The sequence below is a fragment of the Sturnira hondurensis genome, unplaced genomic scaffold (genome assembly GCF_014824575.4).
Source record: "Sturnira hondurensis isolate 20B ecotype Veracruz unplaced genomic scaffold, ASM1482457v3 Scaffold0004136, whole genome shotgun sequence".
NCBI lineage: Eukaryota > Metazoa > Chordata > Mammalia > Chiroptera > Phyllostomidae > Sturnira > Sturnira hondurensis.
Genome location: NW_028076767.1, coordinates 9623288 through 9648385, shown reverse-complemented (window position 1 = coordinate 9648385; position 25098 = coordinate 9623288). Strand labels below are relative to the sequence as shown.

The following is a 25098-nucleotide window of genomic DNA, read 5'->3' as shown; positions in this document are numbered from 1 at the left end:
CCACCTCTCAGAAAATCCTACTCACCACCGTTTGAATGGTCCCTTCTTTTCCAATTAGAGGCAACAGACTGATCATACCATTTCATATATATCTATGGAACTGCATAACAACAGTGTCAGGTATATTAAAAAATAATGCACAAACATGCCGAAATATAAGTAGAGTAGACATAAGATTAACACCAGCTGCCATTTATTGACATGCTCCACAATACACCAGACACAGTGCTCAACCCTCGAATCAACTTTGGGAGGCAGACACTCGTGTCCCCATGTTGCAGATGAAGCGCTGAGGTGTGCCAAAGGTCAAACAAACAGGAAAGGACAGAGCCAGGACTCAAACCAATCTGTCTGACAGCAAAGCCTTCACTCCTAACCTCTACAATACAGACTGACTGCCGCTGCCCATGGAAATAGAGTTTAACAAGTGTGAAAAAATACGAGGGCAGACTACGCAGTGCTAGGGCCTGAGAATCTTCACACGGCCACTGCACCGCGATCAAAGTTAGTAACCACTGGTATGTACAGGCCTGTCCAGAAAGTATCCAGCCATGCACTATGAAAAATGGAGACCTGTATGGAAGAAGGTACAAGAAACATTGGACCTAGGACAATGACACCTCAGTCCCCTTCACAGTTCTGGCTTTCCTGAGGAAATCTAGTTCCTGGTAGTGGTTTGAATCAAGTCATTAGCAACTGTAGTATGCTCTGGCAGGGGAAGGAATTTTGCCATGACATATTTCACGCCAAGAGCCCGCGTCAAAATCTCAGGCACAGCATTTTTAAAACTCCCAGATCAGCTTCTGGTTCTCACACTGTCAGTTGCCAATCTTTATTGACTGCAGCCTGTACACATTCAACATTCTCAGGGGTCCTGCTTGTTGCAGGGCTTCCAGAACGTGGATCACTTTCAACAGATTCTCAACCATCTTTGAAACATTTGTGCCACACTTTTATTTGTGCTGCACTTATTGTATCATCCCTGAAAGCCTCATGAATCACATGAATAGTTTCCATGGAAGAATGTTCAAGCTTAACACAAAATTTGATGCAATTCATTGCTCTACTGACTCAGTCATTTTGAATGCAACAACCACACAGTACACCTGCTAACTCAATGGTGTCTACCACCCCACTGACTAGTATAGTAAAGTTATCATTGTTCACATATGTGCATTCCAATCCACTCTCCTTGGCTGCCAGGTTATCTCAATGTCATGCAAACTGGCCTCACTGAAGTAATAATGGCTGGACCTGTTCCCAACAGACCTCTTGTATATCTATGTGACTAGATAGACACAGGTACAGATACAGAAACAAATACAGATACAGATGTAAATACATATTCACAAGTATGTATATTTATATATACATATCAAGTTCAGATTATATATAATACACACTATATATTATATACATATAAATATAATTTGAACTTGAGAAAGAGTAATACAAATGCCACTTATTGATTTTGGAAAGTAGCTACAATTTCAAAGACCATAAAGTCAGAAAGTGTCAAAGACAAGTCACACAGACACTGGAATTTCTCTGTATACAGAGCACCCGAGTCACTGAAGTGTCATGCAAGTGCCTTTTCCCCAAGGTGTCATTCAATATAAGCAATGATACTGATGGGCAGGCCCCAGGGACAGTGGCAGCCTACAGGAGCGGCTCCCAACTGAGTCACCTGGATTACCCAAATGGGGCGAACTAAATGTGCTTTCCCAGGAAGTTCACCTCCCACGGACTCTCCTGACTGCATCAAATCACCTCCGACAGAGTACTCAGTTTATTGTTTTAAGAGAAAAAAATATAATGATTAAAGAAAAATCCTCCTTTAGGGATTTATACTGCTGGATATTTCCTATCCATGGTGAAATACTAAAAACGAAGTCTGTCATGAAGTAAAATACTGAGTCTTTCCATTATGAACATGGATCACTAAGCAGTGATTCAAAATGTAGTCGGCACTGCCAAGCAAAAGATTTTACCATGTGCCCATCACAACACAGGCCCAGCTCGACACCAGAGGGTCCAGACAATCAGGGAAAGGTTTCTGGTTTAGTAGGTGATTTACAGAATAGCTGCTGGGATGACAAGCACGGGCCTGACAAAAGACAGAAGACAAGCAGTGAAAAGGCAAGTTGCCAGGTAGAACACTGTGAAGACCACAGAGAAGAGGGGTAAGGGCACAGCGGAGTCAGAAAGGCTCCCAGAACAAACAGCTCGGGACTCCAACCTACGAATGAGAAAAGTGGGGGCAGAGAAGGCTAGGAGAGGGGAGCAGCCAAAGCGTGGAAGCAGAAGAGCATGCTGGCTTTGAGGACTGGCAAGATGACCCTCGCAGGAATTCTAGCTTTATCATTACTTCACTTCCCTGGAAACAGCCATAAGTGACCTTCCTGAACACCAGCACAGATTTGTGATTATTACTGAAATAGTAGTAGCTATACAGATCTGGGCAAACCTTACTCTCCCACTTGCTTCCTTCCAAGACCAGTAGCATGTACTCTGCAAGACCAAAGCTAAGCCAAGTGCACAAGGACTGCCAGAGAACAAGCTCGGTGACATACTGAATTCTGCAGGCATGAGCTCATTAGTGTCACCCTCTAAATGCCAGTGACCAGCAGTCTGACTCTCCCTGCAGCAGTACCTCAAAGACTGAATCAATGGTTAGCAAGTGAGCAGCTCATTTCTCAATAAGGACAAGTGCATTTTTATAAGACATCTTCCCCCAACTCAAGGTAGGATGCCATCTCCTCTAAATAGTCAGCAAGGCTATAAAAGAAAAAAAAGTGACTGCTTATTTTTATTTGTAGGATATTGATAGCCAGGCCAACTTTGCCAGCTGACCCATTGGGGTGTTATTTTATTCACTGTTATAACAAAAATCTCTTAACTCCGGTGATACGTTAGGATCTCGAAAATTGTAAGATAAATTTACTCTGAATTGCACAAAGCAGATTTTGTGGGCGGACCTATCACCCAGAACACTGCAGGGCTCACAGCTCCATCAGGCTTACGGCTAGGTGCAAAGCAGAGGGTTTTACACAGATCACCCACTACCAAAACAAACACACAGGCTAGAGACAGAAAGACAGACAGCTGTGTGCACCTGGACTGAAACCGACGACTCCTTCAGCAGGATACCAGCAAAAATCCCTGCCTCTAAAATATAGGACTGTTCCATGCTGAGTGGCAGCTTTCATTTCAAATATTATTTAGTGTTTTAGGATATAAGTCAAGATTTTAAAATGTGTAATTAAACAACATCCCCTCGAAGTAAAAGAGGAGTAGCATTTTGATTGATGTTCTTTAACATTTTAGCTTCAAAAAGGTTACTGGAAAGAATACTCAAAAGGGTGGAAAGGGGAACGTGAGGCCATGCTTCTATTTTCGCTACAATTTTAACCTCTAACTGCAAGAGGAACAGATACAAGGATGAGTAAAAGCAAGTGCAGGCATGGTGACTGAGCATCAGGTAAGGGAGAAGCTCACTGCTCACAGGGCCAGCTGTGTTCACAGGCAGGGGAGATGGAAGATATGGACTAAGGAGCAATGAATGATCCCATGAACCCAGGAATGGATTCTCCACACAGAGATGGACAGAACCAACAGAAAGAATGAAGGAAAGAGAGAAAGCAGGTCTGAATGAATGAATGAGTGAATGAATGAATGACTATGGTCTACAGAAGACTATAGAAATAAACATCCTGGCATGCCAAGACAACTTTTGAAACTTCTTACATTTCAAAGCTCAAGAATGCACAGATGACCAATTCAGTTTCTGCAAGTATTGGTCCATCTGAGGACCATCTGACAGCCTATGACAAGTGCAGATGAAAGTGATCCTCCACTCCAGTGTCTAGGAAGGTCACCTACTCCAAATTAAACCAATCTTTCTCCTTCAAATTCATTCAAGCAGGCCCTGTAATAACATAAGTCTGGGCTACCTGCCTCCTTTAGGGGTTTATCCAGACAAACTGAAGCCATCTCTACATTCAGAAATAGCTTAGCGCTCAAATCTAGGTTTACCGATGAATTGAGGTCAATTTTCAGAGAATTTTACTTCACCTGGACTTCTGATGAGCTAAAGATGAATTTTCTGTGTGAAGATAAAAGCAAATGTTTTTAAACGTCATACGTTTTCGAGATCAGAGGTGGAAAACACAGAAGCTGTCTAACACACCCAGTAACTCCCAGCCCCTGATTTTTCAAGTTACACACCATGAGCTCAGAAATTCAAGTGAAACTTCAATATGCTGTGAAGTCCCCTTAGGTCTGCTCTCCTCAGACATGGGGTAAAAAATGTCTGAAAGACATGAACTACACTTCTAAGCAGTGACATCAACACCAGCTGAGGTTTTCACATTGAATGGATATTGAAAGGATAGAGACATGTGTTGGGGGAGGTCTCATCTGATTAACGAAGATGAGCTTATGAAGCCAAAACGGTCTGTAATTCCTGTACACTGCCCAGGGCATTAACTTATATAACTCTTCTCAGTCCTTAAAAAATACACTACTGAATATTTCCAGTTTGACACTTACACAGCACAATACCCCCAACTTTGTGTAGGAAGAACTGTGGTGGAAATGCTACATTAGAGGAGAAAAAGAAAAAGAAACCCTACTCTTTTCTTCATTTCCAATTCCTACCTTCAATGTCAAGCCCATTTCTGTTAATACTAAACTGATGGGGAAAGAAAAGCCTTTGTTGAGACAGAAATATTTACTATCCCCTACTCAGCCAGGGCATCATGAACCCAAGTCTAAGACTTCTGAAGGGAGAAGGGAGAGAGAAAACCGATCGCACAAAGTGAGGTACCCTGTAAATGGGTTCCCCACCCCACACAGTGTTCCAAATTAGCGTAGCACAAGATACTGACTTCTTCTCAGGCGTTCACATAAGCCCATAATACGGACCTGCACACTCCCTCTAGGGGCAATCATTCCTAGCCGTCTTCAGCATTTTGGAGCAAATAAGAAGGCTGTTTTACTCTTTCCCCTGGAGTTCAGCTGGCAGTATTTCTCAGCTAAACCCTGGGACCCTTTCAAAGGAGGAATCACAGGAATAGTGCACTTGGTGTTTTCCATTCCATTTCCCCACGTCCTTTCATCACTTATGTTTCTGATATTTACACAGTGATGCCAGCTAGGCCAATGCTGTAAAGTAAAGTAGGAATAGGCAAGAAAAACGAATCACCCAGAATCTCACCTCGCGGAAACAACCCTGCTTCCATTTTGGCAAATATCCTTCCAGACACTTTTCCTACACGCTACACTAGGGACTGTGCTGCCCCTGATAGCATGAGCATTTTCCCTTAAAAACTGCATTCCATTGTCTCTTGCAAAGAGACAAGCTGGCCAGAAACTGAACTGAAGAGAAGACATTCCTTAAGGGGCAGAAACGGGATTAGAGAAAGCTACAGAATGCTGACCTACCAGTAAAAATGTGGAAGAAATAATCTGATGCCTTCAATGGTAATTCAAAGCAATAGGTGTTAATCTTTTGAATAACCTTTTATATTACAGAAGTTTTGTATGCTTTAATAATAATATGCTTACATCAGGTTGCTATTTAATAAAATAGCAACCTTATTTTATATTTTAAGCTGTAATAAGTATAATATTTGTAACTAGCATCCACACACTCTCTTACATTAAATCCCTTGCATATAGAAAACTTAATTCTTATACAGAGATAAATATCTCAGAAAATTTCTACATGAAAGATTCTGTAAATGTGGAAGTTAACCTGGATCAACCAGTAAATCACTTATTTAGTCATGTGTCTAGCTACTTGACAAAAATGTACAATATTTTTCGGACCATAAGATGCACCCAGGTTTTAGAGGAGGAAAACAGAAAAAAAAATTTTCGAAGCAAAACGTGGTAAAATATTTAATAACATAAATAAACTAATATTTCACCACTGTAAATGTAAAGAGAACTCAACAGCAGCATTAACAACCATTACTCCTCCCAAACTGGAAGGTGGTGTGAGTCTTATGGTCCAAAAAATACGTTATTTACCATATTCTGAATAATATTAGCATCGAATATAAATACTCCCCTTCATCCAAAATAAAAAGAGATGAGATATTTCTGTGAACCATGTACTGTATCAAAGAATTTGTAACATCAGCTAACTGGGTGATATCTGGATTATCTGCAGCCAATTTCTGGTTCCTAGTAAACTGGCTTCTGCAGCAGTCCCAGACTGTCTTACCTACACCTGCAAAAACCAGGACCCAAATGCAAAACTTATTCCGCTAATGGGAAAAATAGTAGTGAGGTTAGTGAACAAAATTTTTCAATTAAATTCTTAAATTTAACGTAAATCTTGAACCATTCTCTCTGCTCCCTAAAATAAATATTAGTAATTAAATATTAACGACAAATGTAGGTAAAATGTGTGAAGCATCAAAGTAGCCACATGCAGTTTATGTATTATACATTCTTATGATACACATACACATACACACACTTTTTTCAAAATACATGAACATTCTCTCATGAGCATTTTCTAAAACAATATATTTTCCAGTTTGGGGTTATATGGCATAAATCCATCAGAGCTGAAAAATTCTTAAATAAGACTCAGAAGAGGCCCCACGGAGCTCCGCCTATTTATACAACGTGAGTAACAAACTTGCACTTCACACTTGCACTTCACACTCCATTACTTACGTTCCATGAAATAGGGCCCAGGCTCAATTCTCCACACAATCTGCCCTTTTTGTGTGCCAGTCACACCCCTGTTTTTAGAATCCCAGAAGTTGGCTGGAGAATTCTCATCTGAAAAAAACAGAAATACTTTTCAGCTTAATTGCAACCTCTTTGTCGTTTCTTAGCCCAAAGACTATTGGAAATTCTAAGATAAATAGAAAGAGGATAAAGGGGAAATATTAGTGCACACTAGTAGTAATACTATGCCCTGCAGATTATTATCCTGGACTTCTACCCCTGCATTTGTAAGGCAGAACTGGGGAGCAGTGCGGGGCGGGGCAGGGAAAGCGACAGCATCTTTGGGCCAGGCCAGGTTGCTCACTGTTGCCAAAGCACAAAAAACTAAAAGGAACCAAGGGTGCAGCTGCTGCAGCCTCAGAGATGGGCTGACCTGGAAGAGAGGTGTTGAGCTCCCATCTGTAAGACCCTTTGTGAGAAGGAAAGGAACAGCAGAGCTGGGAGCACATAACAGACCCGAAGATCAGGCACTAAAAGGGACGCTAAGCTACAAAACTGAGTCAAGACACAGTCCAGGTTCACCATGAGCAGAGCCCCGGTCATCAGGTCTGCCAGGAAAATCGCCAAATGACAAAGGCAGTAGGCCTTGAGCTGATTTAAAAAAGGGAAAGAGACAGCATTTACACTTCTGCAGGGAAGAAGGATGGAAAGGATGGATCCAAAGAATAGGCCTGAAAGTAGCATTTTCCAAGCCATTGGACCTGATGACACACAGAAAGTGGGGACATCTGTGGGCACACTGGGGTGAATGGAAGAGACACAACTTCAGATGACAGGCAGGGATGCTCTGGTCGCCCAGGCTCTGCCCCCCAACCTGAAGGCTGAAGGAATTCATATTCTATATATCTTGCTCACATCTCGCTAGTTTGAACCTCTGTCCCTAGAGCCCTAGAATAGGAAGTAAATCTGAAAACAAGAAAAGGAGACCATTCAGAGTTTCATAGGTTTACAAAAATGCATATGGTGACACTGGCTCTTAAAATCGAATGTACCTCATTTGTTTCACCAAACCCCTTTCCCAAGAGGAATGCTTAGGGATACACTTTAACTGAGAGCAAAAATCAACCAGACAGGGCAAAGAGCTACGCTAAAACGGAAAGTTAGAAAAAAGGTCCGGAGCCCAAGGGAATAGGTCTGAGAGGAAAACCCTCCCCTCTTTTGAGCATTAGAAGAAAAAACACCTGAGGGGTCAGGTAACCCAGCTACAAGGGACTTCGGTCCGCCATTGCCCTGTGGCCCACTGGCTTCCTCACATTGATGAGCCACAGAACTTAGGGAAGAACAGTCCTGCCATGTGATTTGCATTCAGCACAAGTCAAAGCCTCTTTTTGCACAAGCCCAAGCAGCAGCCTCTGTTCATCACAGAAGGAAAGGCTAAGCCATTTGTGGCATCACGTCTACACCTGAACAAACAGCACAAGGGCACAACTCCACCACCAAACACGGACACAATGCTGACATTTAGACGGCACTCAGGCAACTGCCGAAAGCCACATTTGAAAGGTGTCCTGTGGCTGCTGGTCTTGAGGCTCCTTGGAGCAGATCCTTCTCACTTACATGGGGAGAGGGACTCTCGAGTTTTCACAAATAAATGTGCTTTATTAGTTGCTGCCCACTTGGAAGACACTGAAAGCTGGACCTCATGGGCATGAGTGGATGGTACCCTGCTCCAAGCAAGAGGGGAAGTTAGGGGAGGTGAAGACAGTGCAACAGAATATAAGCACATGAGTAGAAGGTGTCCAGCTATTCAAAATGCTTTTTTTTTCTAAAAAATGTGGTTATGCACATGGGAAATTTTCATCTTGAGGCCTCAGGAAAGAAGAGGCAGCATCAAATCTCATTTTAAGGAACAAGCACTAAGATCATGATGAAAAAGATGAACAGTGACAACACTGTACTTGTTAATGGTGACCTCACTGTAAAATGGTTTGCATTTCCGATATTACTGAACTCTCCCCCCCCCACCCGACGCCAGCACTCAGTGAAGCAAGACTAAGTACACACTTCTGACATAACCACCTTGGGAAGATGGGCCACAGAGGAGCAGAACCAGAACGAGGGGGTAGTGATGGGAGGAGGAGACTGAGCTCCAGACAGAAGTGATGCCTGAGGCCCAACTCAACCTTTACATGTTCTCCAGAGACTTCTGACAGAGAAGAAGACCAACTGTAATTGGTCCTTCGGGTGAAAACTTTTTTCTTTAAGTAGGTTAACGCCTTCATTTAGGTTGCAGTCAGTCCTAGGCTGGCCCAGGAACTCGCTTCCAGTGACATCATTTTTCTGCTCAGATCGCTTTTTCACAGATATTCAAGCACAGAATATTTTTCCCAGACTGTAGGAGTTGTTTTTCCTCTACCCCCAGTGAACACCTACATTAGGTAAATCAGTCTTTCAAAAATGTCCCTACTCCAAACAAGAAAAAATAACTGAGTATAAAATGTACACCAAAGAAAGGTTTTTCAGGAACATGTATAAAGGACACATGCACCAAACCAGAGCGGGGTAGGATCAAGGGTGGGAGGTGGGGATGGCTGGGGTTGGGGGGAGAGTAGTGGGTAAATAGAGATAACTGTACTTAAACAACAATAAAAAAGTTAAAAAATAAATTCCCCTACAAGGATGATATAAATGTAATCATAAACCTATTTCTTCCTTTAACTGAATAAAGTTTCTCATAGATCAAAGAAATATCATTAGTCTTTAAAACCAATTACCAATTGTTCCACTTACAGTTGGTCTTTTCCTTTCCCCATTTCTCTTAACTATGCTGATCTGTTGCGCCGTCCTCACATCCCTACCTCATTGCCACCCTCTCACATGGAACAGGGTACCACCCGAACCTGGAAGGCATGAGGCCTCATCTCCTGAGTTTCTCCATCTCCCAACCACCTGCCATCTTTTCCATACCTAGGCTGAGGTCTTGCCCTTTTGCCCAGGTCTCATTACAGCGATGGTGCCCTTGACCCCATCCCCGCATCAGTCACCTTCTCTCACTTTGACCTTTAGCTTCTTCCTCTCAACCTCGAAACAGGTCAGCTACCATGAGGCATATTTTCCTGGTTTTACCTTTGCTTTTGCTCTTTGACTATCACCTTCCTTTATGTCCCTTCCTACCGGGATTAAAGTATCTGTTTTACAGTTAGAGTCGATATTATAGATGTGTATATTCTACATACTTAGGTTACTCTCTGGCTGAAATGTAATCACAGAAAGAAACACTGGAGATGTTTAATTCATGTTCCTGAAAACTTTCTCCAAATCTAATTTTGTTTGGTAGGGTTTATATAAAGCTTGTCCACTGATGTCTCTTTGTTGTTTTACAAGTCTAGTTGGCAGTACATTTTCTCTAAAATAGAAAAACAAAGCACACACCAAAAAAGCTCTAAAATCCTTCTAAGGCAATTTTCATATCTATTTGTTTTTGATTAGTGACAGAAAATGATCAAGAAAACTTCTGAAAATCTCTACTCTTGCCTTATTTTAGCAATCCATGATATTTTCCAAAATGATTTCATTGGCTATGCTTAAAAATTACTCTTTAGGGTTATTCTAATTAATTATGTTATTAACACTGAAATGACTTGTGTTAAGTCTGCTTCTCCAAGGGAGAAACAAATATAGTGTTTAGACCCAGGAAATAAAGGGGAAGAGATAAAAGACCACAGTACACACAGTAACTCTCTTCTATTAACTACAGAGTGGCTCAGAGAATTTTCTCAGATCTAGTTAATTACATGAGGAACACACCCCCTTTCCTTGATGAAAACCACACGATTTTTAGGAGGAACACACTGGAGTCTCAGACAGATTTTTACGTAAGCAGATTTAACAACACCTCCTGCGCATTCGGGAGGTCACACAGCCCCGCTGGCTGCCTTCCCCTTTGGCTAACTCAGCCTCCGGGACAGTGACGGCCCAACTCCATTGTTCCCAGTGAATGTCCTGGGGCCTTCTTCCAAACGCTGAGTCCTGTCCTCTCTTCCAGAGACTCTGATTCAGTAGGTTTGAGTGAGCATGCAGGAATCTGAGTTTTGGCCCCCCAACCAGGTGATTCTGATACAGGTACTACAAACACCACCCACGGAAAAATTCTGTTCATGGCTATTTTCAGGGAAATCGAGCAGTTAAGCCATGTTCTGGACCACGTATGTCTCTTTGACTACTCTCCGTTTCATTTGTTAGCTTGTTCCTTTGTTCCTCCCTCCCTCCCTTCAGGTGAAAGGCTTTTACTGACTGCCTCCTATGAAGAGCAAGAGCACCCATTTCCTGCCCTGTGGAGTTGACAGTGCAGGGGAAGACCGGCGGCACATAAAGTGCAGTCCAATGTAAAAAGTGCTATGACAGAGGTGTGCACACCTTGCAAAGTGTTGAAGGGGAACAGAGGAAGAATAGTTCGTGCTCCCATGGCCATGGGTAATTAAAATGTCTATCAGTCAAGTTTGAAATGTCTCTGGGAGATGCATAAGGAGATACCCTTTGGGAGATCAACACAGGCCAGCCAGTCAGTAAGAGGTCCCATCCATTCCTTCACTTCTCTTCCAAAGACATACTGCGTTACCTCCCAGTGTTCATTTTTTCAGGGGCGGGGATCCATGAATGTCATCAGCTCATCAGAAACAGCAAACAAGTGGCCATATTTAGAGCTGAATTCAATGGTTAAAGTTTCTATCGTTGTCTGAGCCCCAGGACATAACTCTTTTCTTCCTCAGAGAAGTAGGATTAATTATATTAATCAATAATGTGATTATAAACCATTTTAAAAAACTAAATGAATTCTTTTTAAGTATCACAAAAAGCTAAAATAATATAAACATAGAGTCTTTTAATTTTTTCAAAGTCTTCCTTTCCCATAATATTCCATACACAAAAATCAGTGTGAAAAGTACCTTTAAGAGAGTAATTTTCTCTTGCATATGATTTTTAGACTCAAGAAAATGTCCTTAAATTGGCTTTTAAGGTAAAAAAAATATACAGGGGACATGCCCAGACATAACAAACACATCCAAAAAAATTTGGATTTGGAGATGTTTCAAAGTCTATATTAACATTTGCAAAAACTATGTACACTACTGGACATAAAATAGGAATTTTTAAAAACCTATTCAAAGCCCTCACTCTTCTATCAATAACCCAGGGAGCTGGGAAAAGGTGAGAACTTTTGTGAGAAAGATACCATGAGACAGACTGTGCAAAAGGGGCATAAAAAAATAATGCCCGCAAATTTTTTTTGGCTTTAAAATAATCCCTCTCTACATTTTCTCCAAAATGGCATAAATACCTAAATTGATCTTAAATTATTTTTTGGATGCAAACTGTACATAACTATGTTCTGAGATTGAAAAGGGGCCTGGCTTTATTCTGGCTACACTCAGAAATTATGCGCCCTGTCTGGGATTCGGGTTTTGGAGATGGACACTAAGCTACAATTTCAATCCAAATGATCATTCTACACCTGGGCAAAGTACACGCCTTCACAGAGACCACTTGACTGTCAAAATTTTGCAAATTTATCAGCATGTACTAGGCAGATTATGGAATACCACTGTGATTCGAGAAGAAAACTCTGACCATGACTTTGAGATGGGAACTACTTTGTGGGGGAGGGGTGAGTCTTTACCAGTGATGGTACCAAACAGAGCACCAATCTTAGTGCTGTAAGAGTCACTGACAAACTTTTAAATGAAGCTGAAAATTTGTTTTTAACAAATTTTTAGTTTTTTAACTAGTTTTTAACCCGATCTGCCCAGACCTCCAGTCCCACACCCCGAAGCCCTCTCTGGGTGGACAGTGTGAGTGCCGGACCAGTGTGGGGATCTCAATCACAGCCCCACGCCCCCAGCTGAGAGGGCACCCACTGGTGACTGCGACTTCGGAGCCACCCGAGCAGCAATTTTCTTATAGATACCAGAAGCATTTGACGATTACAATGTGCCAGAGATGGGAGAAAAAGACACCAGCACATTACAGGACAGACCAACCAACAGCGGCTAAGAAGAACTTGTGACAAGTCTATGAAATTTGGCCTTGGGGACATTTGTGCCTTCCCACAGTTGACCACCCCTAGAAGCCCAAACCCCCTTCCTTTGTCTATTACTTCTCCACAATCCATCGTCTTTTCTTTAAATGGTGTATCAGCTCCTGAGACTAATCACGTCTCTCAGTCCTCATTTCATTTCCATGATTCAGTCCTCATTTCATTTCCACGCACAAAGAAATTAAAATGTGGCATCTAATGAAATTTGTATGTTTTTTCTTCTGTTAATCTGTCTCAAATCAGTCTGATTTGCAGGCCCAGCCCCTGACCTTAGGACGAGAGAGGAAAATTTTTTTTCCTCCTTTACATGTCCTCAAAGTATGGCCAGGATTCTGCCTCCCGGTCCGTTTGCCTGGTAATTCCCCGCTTACATCCTTGTGGCTCAGTCCTCCCTCCAATGCTCTTGCTGTTTGCTTGCACACCTTCTCAAAGAACTCTACCCTGACTGCTCCCATTTAAAACTGTAACTACTCTAGCATTCCTGGACCACCCTATTCTGCTCAATTTCTTTTCTATAACCCTCTCACCATCTAACATACTATACAATCTACATATACTTTTTGCACATTGACTGTCTTCCTCTTTAAAATGTAAACTCCAAGAAGACAAGAATTTTGTTCTGTGCACTGATATATCTCAAGAGACTAAAACAATATCTGGCACACAGTAGATGCTCAGGTGAGGCTGAAAGATATCCTAAAGTCTCCTTTTGATTATGTGACATTAACTGAATATTAGTATTGTGTTTTTAAAATATACAAAAGAGAAATAAAATTCATGCCAAGGAATGCATAAAGCCTTTTAAGAGATTTCCATCTTGTTCAGAATAAAGAAAAACAAGGGGAATATTGCAGATTCTATGGTAAGCTTCACTAGGCTAATTTAACAAAAGCTGTTTATTTAAACTCTTAGTCTTTGTGGCAAAAATTTCAACTTAACTTCATTCAATCACACCACTATGCTGAACTGGCTTTCAACTCTGATTATATCTTACAGTCGGTCACACCAATGCACAAAAAGATGAATTGGCTTACCTAAGATCACATGACCAGTTTCAGTAAAGTCTTTTGAAGCATCTTAAACAGATTATTTTTTAACAAAGGCTTTCAGAGGATTTCTAAATTAAGATTTATTTTTTCCCCAACTGAATATTTTCCTACATAAAATATAGAAAATGCAAAGTCTCTGATAACACTTTGAATGGATAAATTACTAAATAAAGCTTACTTATATCAAACAAGAAATCTATTTTTATTCTGTTATTGTAATAATTTATAATAAATATCATTGTAAAAACAGAACATGCAATCCGTAATTGTTTTATCCAATTTCATGATAAAACTATTGGCATGAGTTATGTGGTCTTTATAAAATTCTTCAGTCTCTTTGAAGTACATATTGCTGTCAGTACTAATTCTCCCCATCATGGTTTGCATGGCAATTTCCCTCCAGCAATTACACATTTATGATGAGAATGTCACCCGACATCTTTCAAAGGGTCAAATATGGCCAGCATTCGGTCGCTTGGTAAACACCTCAGCACAAAATCCAACATTAGGCCAATCAGCAATAACAGTGACACTAAAATGCTTCTATCTCATCTGTGTCCCAAGGATGACAAGTTAGAATGAGGCTCCCTATCGCTAAATAACTTTCACGAGAAAAGCTAATGATCGTTTTCTCAAGGTCCTTCATTTGGGGCAAGGTGATGACAGGCTAACAAGAATTAGAAGGAACAGTGTAAGGCCTAAAGATGGAAAGAAAACCAATTCTAAAACTGATGGAGAAAACAAAATGTATTAAAATTAATTCAACATCAGGGCACATGCCTGGGTTTCACGCCAGTTCCTGGCAGGGGCCAGTTCCCGGCAGGGGGTGCACGAGAAGCAACCATACATTGATGTTTCTCTTCCTCCCTCCTTCCCTTCCACTCTAAAGACAAATAAATACAATATTAAAAAAATTAATTCAACAAATATTTATTGGGCCCTGGCTGCTGTGGCTCAGTGGATTGAGCCTAGGCCTGTGAACAAAGAGGTTGCCAGTTTGATTCCTGGTAAGGGCATACACCTGAGTTGCAGGCCAGGTCTCCAGTTGGGTGTGTGTGAGAGGCAATGGATGGGTGTTTCTCTCCTTCTTCTTCCTGCCTTCCCTTCTCTCTAAAAATAAATAAATAAAATATTTTAAATAGAAAAATATGTATCGAGCATGCACTGCTCTCACATTCTAAGTGACAGGGATTCCAGGGGGAATGGGAGAGTCAAAGGCCCTGTCCTCGTGGAGATGTGGTCCAGTGGGGAAATCGACCAATAAGCACACAAAATAATGTGTATGTCAGGAGGTACAGTCAATACAATGGAATGTCAGGTATGGATAGCATGGCTTGAAGAAAAGCAGCCAGGAGAGCTGGGGTGGGTGCGGGAGTACTGCTTCACGCAGGTTGGTCGGGGGAACATTTGCACAGGGACCTGAAGGAACTGGAGCATTTTCTGCAGGGGAGCTCGGGAAAAGGCAAAACACAAAAAATGCAAAGACCCGAAAACAGCAACAAGCCCACTGTTTTCTTCAGAACAAAGTGATGCAGCTGGAGCAGAGTGAACAAAGCAGAGATGAGGGAGAGGATGAGATCAGAGATGCGCAGGGCCACCCTGAAGACCTTAATAATCTCAAACACTCTAGAGCCTACTACTTTTTGCTATTATGAACACACTGAAACCACTAACAATCCTTTGGAGTACTACTATCAGATTTTTAACAATGGGGAAACTAAGGAACAGAGAAATTGAGAAATTTGCCCGAGTTCCTGCAACTAGGGTGTGCAGAGTGAGCACTGACCGCCCTTCTCTGGAGACCGTGCTCCTCAGCACTGCACTGTGCTGTCTACAGAGACTGTGCTCCTCAGCACTGTGCAGCGCTGTCTACAGAGACCATGCTCCTCAGCACTGCACTGTGCTGTCTACAGAGACCGTGCTCCTCAGCACTGCGCTGCACTGTCTACAGAGACTGTGCTCCTCAGCACTGCACTGTGCTTTCTACAGAGACCATGCTCCTCAGCACTCCACTGCGCTGTCTACGGAGACCATGCTCCTCAGCACTGTGTCACACTGTCTACAGAGACCGTGCTCCTCAGCACTGCACTGCGCTATCTACAGAGACTGTGTTCCTCAGCACTGCACTGCGCTGTCTACAGAGACCATGCTCCTCAGCACTGCACCGCTGTCTACAGAGACCGTGAGGAAGGACAGGGATTGTGCTCTGACCACCATGGAAAGTCACTGAAGACTTTAAAGCAGGGAGTGACATGATCTGCATTTTAAAAATATCACCCTGGCTGCTGCTTGCAGAGTAGACTGTACAAGGACAAGAGAGGACGGCTCACAATGCATCGTGCCCAGGCCCAGCACCGAGAGCGGGAGCATAACCTAAACATGACCCGCCTCCCGCATCCATCTTTCCTGCACAGACAGGGCTGCGGAAGCTATAAATATCCGCCCTCAGTGCAAAAGGCTGCGCACCAATTCCAGCCCTTTGGCGTATCGACCCTGTGAGGTGACTCATCCACCTCTAAGCTCTGTCCAATCTAACCACCATCCTGTAATTTCACTCTCTAACTCCACCTTGCCCTTCTCCCTCTCTTCATTCAAACAATTCCTGAAAGCCCAACTTTCCCACACTCAACCTCAATCAGTCGAAATATAATGCTCCGATTCTCCATCACTTACAATGCCACAAAACACTTAATGGAGCATATTTAACATATCACTGGCATTTCGTCCACACAAACCCCCTGTTAAGAAGTATGTTTTTTGTTTTAAAGTACATATCATTTATTACAGGTTTTACGAAAGGAAGACCCTGCTTGGAAATGATATCGCCAGGCTGTCTGCTAGGTAAGATCCCAGAACTTCAAGAAACAGCAGACCTGAGTTTAAACTCTATTTCTCTCATTTACTGGGTTTGTGACCTTGGACAAGTCAAACTGCAGATTCTCCATCTCATTATCTAGCCCAGAATGATGACAGAATTAGCCCAGAAAGCTATGAGGAATACAGGGTACAGCACTGAACTGGCAGATAATAGGAACGAACCATGTGGGTTTTTAAAATTGTTCAGTCCATTTCATCCTTTCTTCAAAGGCAGCTAAGTTTTTTAATGCTCAAAACCACAATTCCTCAACTTCATTTTGTTAGTTTTTACTTTCTGAATTTATTTCACATAAATTTATCTGGTTCTAATTTGTTATAAACATTTACACATTGCAACGAAAGCATGCCTGTGTCTGTTTTTGGAGACTGTGCTTTCTCAAACGAAGGTGCCGCATGGTCAGGCAACAGAAGCGCAGTTTGGTGCACAGTCAGCAGTGGTTCACGATGTCACCGCGCTCACAGCTCTGTCTCTCAGACAGTTCTTGGGTGGAAAATTACTCAAAGCTTTTCTCTTTTTTTTGATAGCCTTTAAAATATTTTATTTATTTATTTTTAGAGAGATGGGAAGAAAGGGAGACAAACATTGATGTGTGAGAGATACATCGACTGGTTGCCTCTTGCACACCCCCAACCAGGGACCTGGCCCACAACCCAGGCATGTGCCCTGACTGGGAATCGAACTGGCCACCCTTTGGTTTGCAGGCCAGAACTGAAGCCACTGAGCCACACCAGCCAGGGCAGAAAATTACTCAAAGCTTAAAATTCTGTCAACGAGCGTTAGGCCTGGCCTAATAAAGACTCGGGCTGAAGTGCCCTTACCTCCCAATACCATAAAACCAGGACTCTGACACACTGTTTAACTTGGGCAACTGTCTCAGCACCATGTGTGTGAAAAGTTGCCAGAATGACCATGTTTTGATTAGATATCCTCCCTCCTCTTCTTTAATTAAAACACCATACCTACTCCAAGCCCTCACTCAACGGTAATCCCTTTTAATACTAAGTGAAGTTTAAAAGCAACCCCTAGATCCCTCAAAGATGTTCCTTTTACATGACATGTGACAACTGAAGATTCTGAGGAATATACAAGCATTATAAAATATAATGTTTACCACGAAAACCTCCTTTGGTTAGGGGTAAATTACCCCTTTGATCTTAATAAGCTCATATTATAAGGGCAGAGAGCTGCAGCAGCTCACTTGGTGTTGGGACTAATCCAACTAGGTTGGAAAACATTAATTTTCCAGAAGTATGTGAGGACAACCTTTCTGGACCATTCACTGTTACTAATCCTAAAGAATAATTTTGCAGGAGTGGCTACTCTCTACGGGTCCTTCCCCAAAATGCTTTCATCAGAAGATAAATGACCTTTCCAGAGATCAGACTGCTCACCTGAATCTTTACTCAATCTTCAACTCAGTTTTCATTAAACTGAGCAGGTATCAATGTTGCTCAATGAGGTACCACTGGCATTCTAACAGATCATGACAATTTAAAAATGATTCCCAATCCCCTTGAGAAACTTTAATTGGCATTTTATGGCCAAAAAATAAAAATTTTCATTTGAAAAACTAATTCATACAGGATTAAAATGGAAGTGAAATTTTGCCCTGCATTCATTCCAGTTTTTAAACAAGTAATTAAACCAGGTCTAGAGGGCCTATGAAAAAACTGGGCCAGTTTGCCACAGTGGTCACAAGAAAATCTTTTAAAAAATACATGGTTTTATTCTCGAGTTAAAGTTTTGTTGTAAAATTGCTGTTAAATCAATAGCTTCTAGAACGTGGCTATGAGTAACCTGTCCACTAAACATTACATCACAAGTAAATTTCTTCTAACATCTCATTCCCCAAGGGGAGAGTTTTAAAATCCAGCAAGAACATTACTCTGGAAGCAGATAACCTGTCATGATATCTATTTAGACTCAATCAAATGCCATTTTCCAAAGTATTCTTACAGAACCTGTGTACAGTAATTCCTTTCAAACCTGTTGGACTCTACAAATTCACAATAAGGGGATTACACACTTATTTGTGCAAGTTTTATGTATTTTAATCCCTGCACTGATCTCCTGTGTCGGACTCTCAAGTGACTAAATCTGATAAATGCACTGCATAGTAAGTTAACAGCTGCTCCAAACCAAGCTGGGAGGGAACCGTATTTAAGAACTTGGCAAAGAGAAAGGCAACGAGAACTGTAAACCCCCAAGAGTTGAACACAGAAATCAAGAGACAGAGCAATCCTTTCACAGAACTTTCTGTTTCCTTACCTCACACAATCCCAAAGAGTTTCTCTCTGCGTCTGCCAGGATAGACTCCATCATGTCAAATCAGGTTTGGGAAGCGGCGTGAAGGTTCACAGTTCATTCTCCTCAAAGTCATGGACCCGGCCTCCCCACAGGCAATGTCATTCATAGGAATGGCCAGACTGGAGGGAAGGTGGTCCGGAGCCCTGACGTGCCTCTGAGAGCTCAGCAGGGCCACGTCACGGATGCTCCTGCTTCTCTTCCGCTTCCCCCAAAGCTCCAGAAATAAACTACTACGTGGGATTCGCAAAGACCTCTACCAGGAGACTCCTGGCCCGCCAAGAACAACACTGAGGGTCACTTCCGCCCTTCATCACGACTTATCATTGCTCAGGCATCCTAAGTGAAAAAACATAACTTATCAGTGTCCCTTCAGCTGAGGCCGTTGTGGCCACACCCCTGAAAAGGGTACAGGATGCAATCACCCCATCCTCCCCTCAGCTTCCTTCCTTTGCTTTTCCATGGGAGAATTCCAAAGAATGAGTTGTATGTGTGGACACACACACAGAGTGGGCTGAAGTCAACAAGCTAACTGTTACCACAAAGACGGGAACTTTTTGTTTGATTTACTCAGAATGGAGAGCCCACTGTCTGGGAACTCTAAAAAAATTTTTATTAGTTCGATTAATCAGATACAACTGATTCATTTAGGTGACTGAAATAGGCTTACTGCACCCTAACCAATGCGGAATGGGGCTTGCAAACTTGTGATTCAAACTGTAATAAAGGAATAAAACCTTTTCAATGATCACGCAGTTTTAATGAAAAGCCAAAGTTGTGCATATCAACCCAGAAGTTATTTGCAGATCTCACTTTTAATGCAAAAACAAATACAATCACTGATCTAGCTGGTGCTCTTGTCTTTCGTTGAGAAGAGGCTGGGAGCCGCTGGTTCAGATGCATTGTCCTTCAATGGAGAAAGGGGACTCCTACATCTGCTGACTCACCCAGGGCAGTCATTACCATTTCTCAGTGCTGGTGGACAAGGGCGAATGCAGTCAAAGGCTGTAAGACCCTATCTTTCTAGCAAACTTCCAGGAAAGCAAGATGAAACGTCTTCATTTGTCACATGCTTTTGCCATGCAGAAAGGCAGACAGATTTGAGCTCCACACTACATTTGGTGGCTGCAATTTCCTCTCCAGTCCCCTGAACCCCAGACATAGTTTGCCATGAAGCTCCAAGGAGCCACAGAGCTTTGGGCTGGTTCTGGAACAGACTGGAACTCCAGATCTGCTCCATCCTCTGGCCTCTTTTGGAACTGCAAACCCAACTGAGTCTTAGAAAAAAACACTGCAGATTTTTGGGAGTGTCCCAGCAAATAACAGTAATAATTGCAAGCACATACAAAATGCCTACTATGTATCAGGGACACAGAGTAGATGCTTTACTCTCCGATGAGTGTCACTGTGCTCTAAGGCTGAGGTCAATAGTGCTATTAGCCCCATGTTACAGATGAGGAAGTGACAACAGCTAGGATTTAAAGTTGGATCCGAATGACACCCAAGCCCACATTCATTTACAATGTGCTGCCTCCCTCAAACAACACTGTGAAGACGACAGAGACCTCACTAACTCACAGGTGGCCAGTGGGCCCACCGTGGCCTCCGTCGCCATTCCGAGATTGGGAAAAATAATCTAGAAAGGACTGTTCACTGGCACTAAAGATACCAACAGCCCATGCACAACGCATGCCTCAACAACGTCAGCATCCCTGTTTTCATCCTTAGAGAAAGTGTACAGTCTTGACCTCTTGCTTACTTCCTGCTTATGGACCACCAGACCCTCCGTGGGGCTGAAGAGAGACTCACACACTCTGGTCAGGGTGCGGCTGTTAGCGCCACTCAGTTCCACATTCCCAGGCCCCACAGAGGGGCCCACCACTCTGGCCCCTCAAGCCATGATTCTTTCCCTTCCAAATATTATAACGTTTTCCACACATGCCACTTCAGCTGAACTCTAGGGTCTGGTCCACCCACGTGTCATTGAAGCTTCCGTGATAGTCTATAACAAACAGGCTATATTCCTACGTAAAAGAAGCCTGTTTCCCACAGCACAAGCCATTGTCATAATGGAATGAGATTTCCAAGTTAATCAAGAAAGAAACTTACAGAGTAAAGCAAAGGAAGTTAGATTAGATAAATGTTGGCACTCAGACTCAGGCCATCACACTCACACACCCTTCCATGGGGACGGTATTTCTTAAACACAGGTCATTCAGCCAGGACCCTCTCAATCACAGGAACCCATTGGCTTGAGAAAGTACAGCCAGAGAAACACAGCATCAAACTATGAAACTACCATATGCTATTTTCCTTTGTCCAAAACCACACTTCTCTGGGAAGAAAGGCCAAAAAGCAAATGAATAACATCAAACAAAATGGGGAAGCCCATTAACACTAATCTTGCATTCATGTAACACCGTACATAGCATTTCCACTCACTATGACATCACATGGTGTTGGGCCCTGGGAGATCACTGTGAACAGCACAGACACGGCCCCTGCTTCTTCTTGCAGAGCTTCTGTTTTAGAGAGAGAGAAACACTCAGTGACAACAGATATACAACTAATACTTTACTTACTATTATGACACAGGCTACGAAGGAAGAACAAACTGTTGTAAGGAAATGGATTAGCTGCTGGCTTGATCCAGGCCAGAGAACAAGAAAAAGCTTCCTCAAGGAATCAGTGAGTGGACCAAGCTCTGAAGGACGACTAGGAGGTAGGTAGGGAGAGGAGGGAAGAGGAGAGAAAAACCACCCCATGGCTGTGCAGGGGTTACACGGGGGGACGCAACCTGACACTTACAAAGAATGAAGGGAGGCCAGTGTGACTAGAACACAGAGGACAAGGGAGACAAGAGGCCAGTAAAGAACAAAGTAGACACTTTATGCCTCCATGAACAGGGAGAGAAAGGGAGGCTCAAAAAACAGGAATGGAAATCATTCCTTTTCCCCATCTCCATAAGGTCTCCTGAAGCCCAACTGATGATCACAGTTCTCAACATTCTTAGCTATTGATCTAGCCAGGATACTCAAATTGTAAGTGATTTGTGGGTGCTGAAAGGATTAATCATAGAAAATTAAAGACATCACTTAACTGAAACAGCTTATTCCCAAAGCTCAAAGAATCTTTATTAAGAGTAAAGCAGAGAAGAGAAAAGACATCATTCTTAGATTACAATATAAATGGACAATGGAAAAATTCAACACTTTATTCTGGTACCAAAATCACAAAACGGAATCAAGGTTAGTACATCAGGAAGGAACAATCCTTTTCCTGAAAAGCACATTGTGAATTTCCTTTTTGTTTATGCACTTTGCAAGCCTCTGAGTCTGACATCATCACTCATGTGCATTATTTAAGTTTTGCAGCAAGTGTCTGCTTATCAGGCATAATATCTGGGGGCTGCTTTTCCTTCTACACCATGTTCATAAAGAAGCCAGACAAATGCTGGTCTCTCATCACCACTGCGCTTTCAGATTCCCAGAGTCTTCCCATGGAAATGCACATCAGTCTGTGTGTAAATCAGAACGTGTTTTTGAAAATATGTGAAAAATGAGACAGATGCTAAAACATCAAGGGGAGGGCATCCAATTAAAACCAAATAGACATATGCCCATGAAATATGTTTTTAAAAAATTTGACTTAGAATGTAGTAGGTGATCAAATTTAATTTTTTTTAAAAGAGAACTCATGGACACAGACAACAGTGTGGTGACTGTGGCAGGGCGGGGTGCAGGTGGAAGACAGTATAGGAGAAATAGATGGTAATAAAAATATTAGAAAAATAAAATTTTAAAAAATAATGGCTATCGTCTGTTATTAAAAACTTACAATATTTCAGGCACTGGAAGCGTGCAGTCCCATTCTCTTATTTAATTCTCAAAGTAACCCTCTGGCACAGTTATTATAATCCCTGCTTCACAAATTAAGAAAGCTATGGAGTATGAAGATTGAATAATGTGCTTGCACAAGATAACACAGCAAGAAACTCGCTGAATTGCAAATCTGGAGTCTGTATGATGTCAAAGCTCATCCGCACATTTCTCACTGATCTACAACTTCCCCAACAATAACTACCTACCACTCAGCGAGTGCCGAGAACTGTGCTCCGTATTTCATTAACTGATAGAATCCCCACGGCAATGCTGAGGGTGGTGTCACCCCCAAGACGCGAAGGCAGTTCGGAGCGGTCTAATGCCCTGATCGACGGCGGCCAGGGTGAAGAATGCAAAGGGCAATCTGCCAGGAGCCTGCGGCAATTTCACAGCAGCGACATTTTTGTGAAGTCTGAGCTCAGTACAAGGTAATATGGACATGTTGCTTTGTTACAGTTTTGCAGTTTTATCTGGGACACTTTCATGATGCTTTGGAAGAGAGTAAAGTCCCCAGAGAACTGATTTTTCTCATCTTCAGTGCATAAGAAAATCCCTTTATTAATGTCCATTCAAGCCAAATATAGGGATTGAGGTCCACTGCTTTCATTTATCTCAAGAATAAATGACCCTTACTTTTCCATATCTAACAGACCAAATCACACAGGTGACGTACGGTGCCAAACTCTGCACGGTGCACACCAACAGGTACAAACATAATTCAGTAATTCCCACGCAGAACCGGAGACCCACCTACAGCAGCACCTCCTTTCTCTGACTAACAGACATGTGGAAGCTCTAAGAATATAATGTTTGTCCTGATGGATGAATTTCCTACTAACATGTAAGAATGTAATATTTTTCCTTACCGATGAGTTTTGTATTAATCCCATGTTAATGTAAAGAAAAGAGCTTTTAAATGAAATAATGAGGTTTATAGACAATCCCACCTCAATCACTCAATTCATAACTGTTTAATTGCATGGTTAATGGGTTCTGTAGCTATACCATTTTTATGACAAAAGTATACTATTATAAAGCAGGGTGACCTTAGGAATAGATTTTAAATAGGTAAAGCTCTGAAAATAAAAGGAAGCCAATAGAGAAAGAGGTAAAATCCTATTTGTTTATGTGTGGTCTCTGCTCCTGCCTGTACAATGAGAACATGACCTTCCACCAACAATGCTTTGCATAAGGCTGAGACAGCAACCACCCTGTATCCTGGGGTCCCTGCTGACACAAGTACAGAGGCTCCAATGTATTCACATGAGTGGACAGAATCAGCATTTGTGATATAACTACTGTAGTATGTGATGCAGAACCAAATGTGCAGATTCCCAAACCTGAAGGAAGGGCTCTCAACTGTGTGCGTTAGAATCACCTGGCGAGACTTACACGTTTCAAATTCCCACTCAGTAGAGCAAACCACAGCAGTTTCAATTCAGCAGGGACAGGATGGGTCCGAGGAGTCTGCATGTTTAAACACTTACCCCAGCTCATTCTGATACAGATGGCCCTTATACCACACTCTAAGAGACACTGGCCTACAAGCTCAAAACCTGATAGGCCATACGTTAATGTACGTGTGGATGTGAGTGTCACATACAATTTTGCAAATTTGTTTTATCAAAAACTCAAAAAGGGACACGTAGCTTTGTACCTTTGTGGCGTTCCCTATCCTAACAGTTCTCATGGTGATGATTTCCAATCCATTAGGAAAAAAGAGTATAACAGAAAGACAAGCAAGTATTATACATGGCAAATGAAGACAGGAAAGGATCCTCACATGAGAAAAAAATTTCCATCTGTATTTAATTCTAGAACAGTGTTCCTCAAACGTGAGCCACAGACCTGTGCTAGGCCAAGAACTGGCCGTTAGCGATCTGAGACAAGGACGGAAACTAAGCAGAAGCCTTTGGAGACTTGTATAGACATTTGTCAGAGTAGTTTTAAATAATCTGTTCAATCCAGTAACAAAAATGTAGGCTTCTATCTTAGAGATATTGTTTTTTATTACATTCAACTCTTCTAATAATATTGATTTTTATACTGTTTTACAAAGGATTGGTGTCTATGATGGATCTGAATGGTAATTCGAGGCGCTTTGGTGGACACCAGCCAGAGACTTTGGCCATGCTTGGTCCTGTCCAGTAAGACTCCTCGCCTAGGACAGGAATGAACCTGGCTTTCTGTGATTTCATCCCA

The 25098-nt window shown here is 42.2% G+C and overlaps 1 protein-coding gene across 3 annotated transcripts in view; it reads right to left on the bottom strand.

Annotated features, from left to right (window-relative positions):
- HECW2 (HECT, C2 and WW domain containing E3 ubiquitin protein ligase 2) overlaps positions 1-25098 on the bottom strand; it is a 363235-nt gene that overhangs the window by 147842 nt on the left and 190295 nt on the right. For 2 of the 3 annotated variants that reach the window (XM_037043720.1, XM_037043719.1), the window contains exon 3: positions 6694-6801. In XM_037043720.1, the coding sequence (XP_036899615.1) occupies positions 6694-6801 (108 nt within the window). Of the gene's footprint in view, positions 1-6693; positions 6802-18979; positions 19368-25098 lie in introns of those variants that run through there. The other variant, XM_037043721.1, reaches the window with a different exon arrangement.